The following is an 11256-nucleotide window of genomic DNA, read 5'->3' as shown; positions in this document are numbered from 1 at the left end:
GTGCTATGGACCAATAGCGCAATGACTGGGAAACAATTTTCTACGGCTTTATTATACACGTTGAGAAATCTCAAGTAGACCGCGTCAGTGAGTGTAAGGGAACGAAGAACATCCTTGGGTTCTACTCTATTCACTGGTAGGCGGCCCACGCCCTTGCCAGAACTTGCATAGCCTTGGTGAAACACTCGTCTTGTATCGACGAGATGGGAGCGAGGTGTGACGGTCTCTGTGGCGGTTGCTTGTGCTGTGGACGCTGGTGTTGGTTGAACACCTTGTGGTCTCCGGTATGCCACCCAACTGGAATGGCCATCTCGCCCACGGCTTCGTACAGGCCCACAAAGCTGGCCTGACACTTGACTTGCAGGGCAGCTCTGCTTACGTCGTGCTGCTTTACTGGGATGTTCGCAGAGAGCGTGGTCACCTGGAAGCCGTCCGGGTGCGTGTCGACTTTAGTCCTGTCGTCGGCGTCGATCAAGAGGCGGTCGTTGACGTACACCGCCAGTTTGGGAGCCGGCCTGGATCGGCTGGAGGTGCAGTTTAGGAAGACGTTGTCTTCAACCTCGTAAGACTCCCTGTCGTACATGATGTGTGGTCTCATATCACTTTGTCCTGCGAGAAAGTGAGAGAAAGCTTTAAGTAAAAAAAATGTTGCGGCGTGAAAAGGTCATCGAAAGCATTGAACGCATATTCAATATTACCCACATATTTGCTTATCATGAATATGAAAAGGCGAAAGAAATGTGAGGTAGTAAAAATGCAAGGCGGTTTCATTCAGGAAAGAGAAAACTAAGAGAAACCCAATTCAGAAAGAATCCTGACGATTACTACAACGACAATGGCAACGCTTGTTTGCTGAAGTTGTAGGATGAAGAATTTCACTTCTCTTGCGATGGTGGCAGCGACTGCACAAATTAGCCTTTTTTTCTAAATAAAAAATGGCACCCTCTGATTGCCGGCAGCAGCTCTCTTCAGAACTTACAACAACAACAACAACAACAACAACAACAACAACAACAACAACAACAACAACAACAACAACAACAACAACAACAACAACAACAACAACAACAACAACAACAACAACAACAACAACAACAACTTTGAATTTGAACGGCCACAAGCGTCTCATCTTCTGATCTGTCGAGCTGGTCTTTCTGTGCGACACAGCTGCGCATATCACACGCACACTTGCTTGTTTTGCAGGGACACATCATTCCATGGGCTATTTTTGACTATATTTTTGTATCACCTCGCCACGTATACAGAGCCAATTGCTAAATCACTCAGCCAATCTGGTAAATGGATCGCATAACGTTGGTTCCCACTGTGCTTGACATTTCAGTAGGCTCATAGCAACGAAAATGGGAAGATTTCTGTCTGTCACCAGCTGTCTAAAAGAATATTCGAAAGGCAAAGAAATTAGGAGGAACTGCAGCGGCCACTTGGGGGTTCCGCATACGTACCGAACACTGCGAGCATTTTCTCGTCTTGGACCATGAAAAAGGGCGGAGCATCGGAGCTGGCTACGCAGCGGTAAGCGCCTGCACTCAGGGCACTCAGGTTTTTCAGGTAGAGGGACGAATACTTTCCTTGCAGCATCTGCGGTGGGAAAGAATACTAAATGAGTGCCTGACCTAAATTGCAGTGAATTGGCCTTACTGACCCAACGATCATTTAATGTTCGTTCCGCAGGGTGGCAGCGCCAACGACGAAAAAGCGGGTTCGAAGTTTGCTCAATATTTTGACACGAAATGATAAATCCGACGCCAGCAGAGGATAAGACACATAGATTCACACACATGATGAGTGCAATGAACGAAAGGAAAACACAGGTTATGAAAGAAGAAACAAACAGAAAACTGGTGCTTCGAACTTGTGTGCTCTACTGCAACACGCGTGGATGCCCTTGAAGATTGTTATAGGTCGCATATCTTGTGACACGTGCGCTGCTCTTTCAACTTTTTTGTTACGTTCATAAGTGTTCTGGTTATCAGAACCAACGTTGCGCGATGAAAACTTACTCTGGATCTTCACGACACACTACAGCTATAGAAACAACTGGTTGCATGCTGCATTAACTTTTTATTTATTTTTTTGTTTATTTTTGGCAACATATGAGAAGGTAGGCTCTGTTAGAGCCGGCTATCCCAACCTAATGACAGTAAAGTACAAGACGCTGCTTTATGTTCTCAATTTAACTGTGAAAGTGTGCTAGTTTTTACATCTGCGATGGAACCTACACGATGAAAGAGATCCTTCAGGGAAGAAAAAAGGGCAACTCTTAAGAAACTATAGAGAGCATACCTATTCTTGGGAGCACACAACAGGCAATACACGATAAGAAAGCTTGACAAACGCTGGTCCTGTTATCTTCTAGTCTATTGTCTGTTGTGCACTGCCCAAGAATGGATATTTTCCCGCCTTTCAAGTCTACAATAGAGGGAGCTTTCTGGCAGTACAATGAGGGGAGAGGGGAGGGGGAGACTATGCAGGGACGTACTCACAATTGTTTTTCGGAGAGGGCGTTCAACCACGTTCGTGTGTTCGTATATATAGGCGTATAAAATTGAAAATTTCTTGAGGGCGGGGTGGGGTAAGTGTATGATACTCCCCCCCCCTCCCCGCCTTAGCTACGCCAACAGCCCTTTGCCACACCAGACGTCACCTATCCGAAGAGGGCTTCATGTGAGCTGCATAGCCGTGCACTCACATCGACTGTCACTCCTTCCACGTTGAACATTTTTCCCGGTGGCCTGTTGCGAGAGATAAACGTGTAGAACACTTTGTCGTCCTTGAACCACTTGAAGCTGTACAGGGGCGATCCGCCGAGGCTGTGAGCACAGTTGAGAAGCACGGAACCGCGGAGGATTCTGATTGGTGGCTGGTCTATTGATATAGGCGTTTCTGCGTAGTGTGGATTGAAAACACACACATGTATAGGGCCACTCTAATGATCACTGCAGCAGCATGCTGTTCGATTGAGCATGTTGGTTCAGAACTTAGATTGTGTTCCTTCGGTGCCCCTTTGCGTCTCTCGTTTTCTGCATATAGCCCCTCTTTTTTTCACAGTAAAAACCAGAGGCTGCAATGACTGCCAGAGAACTGCATTGCCCATTTTTCTACACGAGTGTCGTAAAATTGGCGCTTTTCTCAAAATTTATCAATCTAGACAAACCTGGAGCACAGTGACGATTATAACTATACAGCCAATTTGCACACTAAACTTACTCACTAAATTGTCACAATCGAAATACGTTTGCTAAAGGGTTTGTTAGTTCTAGTTGGCGATTGTTAGAAAACTTCTGTATAACGCCCGATTTTCCTGAGACTTTTTTGTGGGCGTGCCTTAACCTCACGTTTTGATGTCCGGTTGGCTGGTTGGAACAACTTGATTCAGGTCCTGCGGGACGCGCCTTAGAGCGCAGCAGGCAACTCCCACGATGTCTGGTGCTTTCGAAGTTTCATCGCTGAGCACACAGTCGCGGCCCTAGCTGTGACGCCGGAATTTCGACGAAGTTAAGAATGCAAAAAAAACAAAAGTGTGCCGAGAATCGGGTGTACATTAAGGCCATAATAGCAGTTCAAGGAAATATGGAAGTGCTTACGACGCTGCCTGTAGTCACATTATCTTGAAGAAGCTAGTGACTTGACTACCAACTAGGTCAGCATAGACGCGTACAGGGTTTTTCTTATTTTTTTCCCCTGCTCGAATGGTCGAGTCCGGAAGGAAACATGATTCGAGATTGATGTGAAAATTAAACCCTAGCAGTGACGTGCTTATTATAATGGCTTGCCCTTCTGACCCGACTTCCCGGGGTGAAAGTGGGAAATGTACGTGGTTTTTGTACATTGCACAGCCATGGCTATTCAGCCATCATTACTATTAAAGACCTGCATGGGAATTGATATGCACTTCACACAATGACAAGGCAGATCCATCTGAGTAATAGTACGGAGCTAACCTAACGCCCCCATACACAATTAGGGGTGGGGGCATTCCTCGCCTTTCTTGCACACATGCCTATGCCAATCAGTAATGCACCGAACATCGTTTTCACTCACCTGCGACGACCAACCTCTTCTCAGCCACAGCCACGTCGAACGTCGGAGCTTCGGCTGACACTTCGCAGCTATAATTTCCTGAGGCAGAGTGCTGTACGTCGTCAAGCACTGCTGTAGTGTCGTTGCTGCTTGCAACCTGCGAGATAGATTCTGTATCACGACAAAGAACGACTCGTGTTTTATCGTAATAGTTTTTTTTTCTGTTAGCAAACTCGTTAAAAGATTGTGATGCTTAAAGGTTTCTCGGCATTTCTCGAGAGCGTGCATATGTAACACGCTTTTACTAGAGATTAGTGCAAGCCTGTATCAACACTTTCTGTCTGCTTTTCCACCCCTCCCCGCTCCTGTTCTTACGCTGGGTGGCAGGCCAGAAAACGGGTTCGCGCCGACCTCTCAGCTTTTCTGCCCTAATAAACATTTCCCTCTCAGTATCAATATGAAAGTGACGTTATTTACTCCGAAGTTACGCTTCATATTGTGTCGCGAATATCAGAATACTACCGGTGTTTCAATATCACAACCAAGTAAAACAGTCAAATCAAACCATTCCCACAATTTCTGTGACAACGCATGTGACGCGTAGGTTCAATAGCAAAAAAAAGAAAAACAAAAACAAAAAGGGGTCCTTATTTTCAATAGTGTGATTTTGCCGTGTTTGGTATAGTCGGCAAGTTATATATTAATATGTTGCAACTTCAGTCCACGTGTCCTTTCAGAAGTTTGTTACAACGAGTTTTTGAATATGTTATATTTACCGAAGACTGCTTTCAGTAAAAATTTCAAAAATCACGAGTGTGAGATAATGTGTCCCTGTGGGAGACATTTGTTGCAGTAAAAGTACGGTTAAAAGTATATGGTTGCTTAATGATTTAAAAATATCTTGAAAAAAAAACGAAAAAAAAAAGCTCAGGCAGTTTCACGTAGTGAAAACCACCAGACAGCGAAGATGTAACCATGCGTGTGTAGATGAGAGGGGACTACGATGGTTTATAGTCTCACTTTGAGAATATTCATCACCAACGTTTACCATTAACATCGTACTCTGGTGCATCATCCTCATTAGAGTTAATTGATTTCGTTTTATTCACTCTCTCCTCTTGTTAAATATCCTGCGTGTCGCCCACTACACACATAAAAACGTACTGGTTCATACAAACTGATGTAGTAAGATTTTATCACATACCACCCACGTATAACGGAAAACTACTATATACAGAGTTAGTACCTTTGTTTACTCCTTAGAGCTACACTTCCTAAAAGGAAGTAATAATGCAAGCTAAGTACTCTGACAAGCCCAGAAAGAAAAAAAAAAAAGAAGCGAGACTGCATGGTATTGAAGGAGGAAAGAAATATGTAGAAGGACAGGGAAGTTAGCCAGTTCTTAGAAGCTGGCTACTCTGTGCTGGGCAAGGAGGTAAAGGGAATAAAAAATATGAAAAACAGAAGAGGAGAGACAAGACAAAAAGTAGCAATAGAGGAACGGCAAAATTGAAGAGAATACGACACTAACATCTGTCTCTAAAACCATTTGTCTACAAAAAAAAAAGACCGTAATAAAGCTTTCAAAGCCTTTAAGATTAAGGATGGACTCGGCCAATGATCTAGAATCTTTTGTTTCGACAAATGGCAATCATGTACTCTATCTAGAACTTTGGTAAGTTGTTGTCTTGGCCCGTTGAAATGGGTGCACTCGCACAGAAGATGATGGGTGATTGTTTCTTTAAGCTGCAGTAACTGTACGTAGAGGTGCTGGCCATTCATATGAGAAAAGAGTATGCATTCGTGAAAGCCACGCCAAGCCACAGGCGGCACAGAAGAGTGTCCTTGCTCGAGATATTTCTGAAGAAAGATAAAGCTCAAGAATGGTATTGTCTCTTCACATGATTAACCTGGCAAATAAACGTCGTAATGATATTTTTAGATAATAATGCATATTAACGCACGTACATGTTGTGGGGGTGCTGACACTCTTTGTAAAGTTGTTTGCGCCGTGTGACGCACGTGTCTCGCCCAAAAGCCGCATTTCGGCTTATAACCACCGGGCGGTAGGCGTCGTTGTGTTCGCGAGAGTTGACCACCACTATCCTCATCACCGCGTGCTTACAGGAGGTTTTCAGAAGCCTAGAATGGGAACAGTTAGGGATAAGAGTCAATGGAGAATACCTTAGTAACCTGCGCTTCGCCGATGACATTGCATTGCTGAGTAACTCGGGGGACGAATTGCAACTCATGATTACGGAGTTAGACAAGGAGAGCAGAAAAGTGGGTCTTAAAATTAATCTGCAGAAAACGAAAGTAATGTACAACAACCTCGGCAAAGAGCAGCGCTTCGAGATAGGTAATAGTGCACTTGAAGTTGTAAAAGACTATGTCTACTTAGGGCAGGTAATAACCGCAGAGCCGAACCACGAGATTGAAGTAACTAGAAGAATAAGAATGGGGTGGAGCACATTCGGCAAGCACTCTCAAATTATGACAGGTAGATTGCCACTATCCCTCAAGAGGAAGGTATATAACAGCTGTATCTTGCCGGTACTTAGCTACGGAGCAGAAACCTGGAGACTTACAAAGAGGGTTCAGCTTAAATTGAGGACGACGCAGCGAGCAATGGAAAGAAAAATGGTAGGTGTAACCTTAAGAGACAAGAAGAGAGCAGAGTGGATTAGGGAACAAACGGGGGTTAAGGATATCATAGCTGAAATCAAGAAGAAGAAATGGACATGGGCAGGGCATGCAGCGCGTAGACAGGATAACCGCTGGTCATTAAGGGTAACTGACTGGATTCCCAGAGAAGGGAAGCGGGTTAGGGGGAGACAGAAGGTTAGGTGGGCAGATGAGATTAAGAAGTTTGCGGGTATAAATTGGAAGCAGCAAGCACAGGACCGGGTTAACTGGCGGAACATGGGAGAGGCCTTTGTCCTGCAGTGGACGTAGTCAGGCTGATGATGATGATGATGATCCTCATCACCATCATGGTGTAGCGCCAGCGGTGACCCCTGGCGGAAAGCAAGCCTTGGTGGCGGGCGAGAGTTGAGCGAGTCTATTCTGCGCGTGGCGGTTGCCGCGAACGGTTGTCTCTAGCGTGGGTCGTCGGCGCGTGGTACCCCGGCCTGCGCACCGGGAGGCCCACGTGGTAAGTCAAGCGTTGGCGACGCCACCTTGGGTATGTTTAAGGTTGTGTATGGGTGTCCTGGCGCGTTTGATAACGATTGATGTATCGATTCAGCGGATGATATCGTCGTTCAAAAGTTGGTTAAATAAATATGTGGTTGTTTGGTTTGTACCGACCGTGTCTGCTGTGTCCGTTCACTCCAAGAGCGTGGCGTGTCGCATTCCATATCGAAACCCCACAGTGCGCGCACACACACACACACACACACACACACACACACACACACAAACACACACACACACACACACACACACACACACACACACACACACACACACACACACACACACACACACACGCACGCACGCACACACACACACACAATAACAAGGCTTCCACGCGACGCACACGATAACAGCAATAGTTCTGTGGCTAATTGTTTTCCAGTGAAATTGAGGAAAAAGAAAACAGAGCTTACGTTTACATTGAGTCCTCTGATCTTGAACGCCTGTATTCTCGGCCTGTCTTTGGGCACATAGCGCAGGAACTCGATGCCATTTTTGAACCATTTGACGCTGTATAGCTGGTCCCTCTCCAGGTCGTAGCTGCATTCGAGCGTCACAGTGGATCCGCGAATAGGTGATTCGGCAGCCTTCAATTCGATTGCCCTCAGTGCTACCGCCGGGACAGTGGCGTCTGTAACAAATGGCCATCACATCTGTTCATCTCTGCACAAGTTGCTGGTCGAATAGCATCGTACGTAGTCAGTTTGCGTGCAGTCAGTACTAGTAGGAGTAGTCATAGACTTTTATTTTCAGTCACAAACGAATGGCCTAACATTTCGACCACCTGCGCGACCAGCAGACGCTAAAACATTGAATAGTTGATTTTTTTCCCTTCCGGACTAATTTTCAGGCGGCCAGGCTACACCGAAACAATATCGGGTATCTAAAGAGTTTCGTTCTGCTGAAAAAAAGGAAGATAGGCAGCTTAACTTATATTCCTTTTTCGAACGCTTCTAGTCGGTTTAAACTTCAACCTAAGCGTATGTAGTTTACATCTTGGAGGAGCGTTTGTTGAAGAGCAAGCAATGGTGTGTGTCTTACTGTTTAAATGTTCCTAATCTCAGATTCTCTCGTAAGTTAGCTTTTTTTGCACGTATTCCCTTCAATATAGGCATCAACACACTCATTTAATTCGTCTGATATACAATGCTGATGAGTATATCGTGTTAGCTTCTGCATAGCAGCGTGACTAGGTGGTGTCTGCAATACTTACAATATTCCACGCTGGTGTCGAGTGCGATACGTTCACGCTATCGGCGTTTTTCAGCAGGTGGGCACTACTACTTATTTATTAACACAATAAAAAAAGAGCTCGGTCAGCAGAAATTCCAGTGTTGGCGTTGATATCAGCGTCGTTTTGTTCTAGGACACTTTGAAATGACCAATGTTACGCGCACAGTCGTTCGTTTCCTTACGGCACGGTTGAGCACGCACCGAGAACCGAAGCCACGCTAGCAACTGAGAAGCCAATGCGCATGGGACCGGATTACGTTATCGCTTTTTCTACTCTTGAAGGCGAAGCTTAATCGTTGAAGTTATTTTATTTATTTACTCATTTACGTATTGATTTTTGTTTATTCATTTGCCCCGCCGCGGTGGTCTAGTGGCTAAGGTAATCAGCTGCTGACCCGCAGGTCGCGGGTTCGAATCCCGGCTGCGGCGGCTGCATTTCCGATGTAGGCGGAAATGGTGTAGGCCCGTGTGCTCAGATTTGGGCGCACGTTAAAGAACCCCAGGTGGTCAAAATTTCCGGAGACCTCCACTACGGCGCCTCTCATAATCATATGGTGGTTTTGGGACGTTAAACCCCACATATCAATCAATTGTTTATTCATTTATCTAAACATTGCAGATCCCATGCAGATATGAATGCATGGAGGGGATCAGTACACAATACAGAAATAGCAACAGGAGAATGAATTTATGCCGGCAGACCAATTTCTGTGGAATAGTGGGGAAGTATTACAAGGCAGCTGATACTGAAAACATGCGAAATTAGACAGTTAAGAGTAATTCACTGGAAACCAAAATATACAAATCACAATGTTTTAACAACAACAACAACAACAACAACAATATTAATAATAATGCAGTTTAACCCACAAAAAGCAACAACAACAGAATGCTGCTGACTTACATGTCGCAATCTAGAAGAGGAGGGACAACAAGCACGGTGCCTGGGCCATTTAGTGCTGCTTATGAAAGTAGCTGTCTTCGATAAAGTCTTGAAGCTTCACCCGGTTGTCCTCTTAAGACCGACAAAAAAAAAAAAAAACTCTCCGCCAGAGGAGTGGTGATGTCCCGCTCGTTGCGTTGTCGCAGGCCGACGCAATCCGCGCGAAAGGACAGCTCATACATCACCACCGCAATAGTTTGTTAGACGACACGTTGCTGAAGGCGTGAGAACGTGGAGTTGGGGCTCAAGGTTGCCCAGTAGCGAGCACGAGACACGGGGCTCACTTAAACGCACTTGGCTTGCAGAAAGAAGCCTACTCGAATTATATGCTCATATGCGCGACGCGCTGAGTGTAACTGTGAAATAGCTTTTTAGGTTGTTGGCACGATCTCGTGGAAGCACACAACCGTATTGATGCGAGCAGCCTGGCTGGTAAACAATTAGTCAGTGCCTTGCTTGCTGTTTTATGGGGTGTCGCGGAGTCCGCTTAGGCACTTGCTCATCTAATGAAATGTGTTTCGCAAATGTGTTTTCATTGCGAATGTAAGCTGTATTGTGCAACTGAGGCAGTGTTAAGACCTCTGTACGCATTTTATTCGAAATTCATGACTCTTTTTCATTTGCTGTGCTTTCTTTTGCTGTACTACCGCCTGAACATTTTAAGCCTTTGGTTCCGCAGGAATGATAAATAAATAAATAAACAAATAAATAAATAAATATTTGTAAATTTGCTTGCATAGCACACATCGAATGAGTCTTTGACAACGCGACATTCGTATGTTCACACTAGACGAGAAGCACTCGGCAGCTGTAGCTGGGAACTTATATTTATTGCCCGTATATTATCAAAGTAACCATGCATGCCATGGGTGTAAAATGTGTTCCAACATAAAGACACGTGTAGGGCACTGGTCACGTCACTATTGTTCATCATTTGAATGAGAATCTAATGGGATACCTATAATAAGGTAAAAGTTGCATTGCAGCCTTTATTGCAGCTGTCTTGCCTCGTATTTGTTCGCAATACACACGCCCTGCATCCTCAATGACGACTGTTCTATACCGTGGGGGCAGCTGACAGAAAAGTAAATGTTTAAACAGGACGTATCCATGATATATTGATGCACCTTTGCCACTTAAAATAAGTGAATGACATTATATACTTGCTGGGATTTAACGTCCCGAAACCACGATATTATTAGAGGAGGCTAGGAAACTTTCGACCGCCTGGACTTGTTTAACTTGGACTTAGATGGCTCTCAAGTATTTCCACCTCCATTGAATATGCGGCGACCGTCGCCACCGAGATTCGATCCCACGACCTACGTGTCATCAGTCGAGCACCATAACCATAACCGTCCATTGCAGTCATAACCACCGTGATCGATAGGAGTCTGAAAAGCCTGTGTGCTCAGATTTGGGTGAACCCCAGGTGGTCGAAATTTTCGGAGCCCTCCACTATGGCGTCTTTCATAGTGAAATGGTAAGTTTGGGACGTTGAACCCCTTATGTAACCGCACGCGTAGGAATACGTGGAATCGGCAATGAATAAGGTGAAAACGCAGTACACTATACTGACGGGCGACTTGCCAAGGTAGGGAAGAAGCAGGCTGGAGACCAGGCAGTAGGAGATTAAGGCATCGGTACTAGAAATTCCAGAGGGAAGTTATTAGTAGAATTCGCAGAACGCAATAATTTACAGATTGTAAATATCCTCTACTGAATATGAGGGAACCGCTAGCGGACATGGAGGAGCCCTAATGGCGAAAGTAAGAACGAAATAGACTTCATACTGAGTGCAAACACAGGCATCGTGCAGGATGTGGAAGTGCTTGGCAAGG

At 45.1% G+C, this 11256-nt stretch overlaps 1 protein-coding gene across 1 annotated transcript; it reads right to left on the bottom strand.

Annotated features, from left to right (window-relative positions):
* Window positions 1-22: 22 nt before the first annotated feature.
* On the bottom strand, window positions 23-8716 carry LOC142794557 (uncharacterized). The gene is made up of 6 exons (XM_075885909.1): window positions 8674-8716; window positions 7653-7870; window positions 4063-4198; window positions 2711-2904; window positions 1464-1599; window positions 23-609 (listed from the first exon to the last, which is right to left on the bottom strand). Exons 1-6 carry the CDS (start codon window positions 8714-8716, stop codon window positions 131-133), a joined length of 1206 nt encoding a protein of 401 aa, XP_075742024.1. The 3' UTR covers window positions 23-130.
* Window positions 8717-11256: the final 2540 nt, after the last annotated feature.

This window comes from Rhipicephalus microplus, chromosome 2 (genome assembly GCF_043290135.1).
Source record: "Rhipicephalus microplus isolate Deutch F79 chromosome 2, USDA_Rmic, whole genome shotgun sequence".
Classification (NCBI taxonomy): Eukaryota; Metazoa; Arthropoda; class Arachnida; order Ixodida; family Ixodidae; genus Rhipicephalus; species Rhipicephalus microplus.
Note: the sequence above shows the minus strand (reverse complement) of the source record. Positions and strands in the feature narration are given on the sequence as shown.

Coding starts and splice junctions, on each gene's coding strand:
- LOC142794557 (XM_075885909.1), bottom strand. CDS start 8,716: ATGCGCATTGGCTTCTCAGTTGCTAGCGTGGCTTCGGTTCTCG. Junction 4,199..7,652: donor TCAGAGGACTCAATGTAAAC/GTAAGCTCTGTT, acceptor TCTATCTCGCAG/GTTGCAAGCAGCAACGACAC. Junction 1,600..2,710: donor TGGAAGGAGTGACAGTCGAT/GTGAGTGCACGG, acceptor TTCCCACCGCAG/ATGCTGCAAGGAAAGTATTC.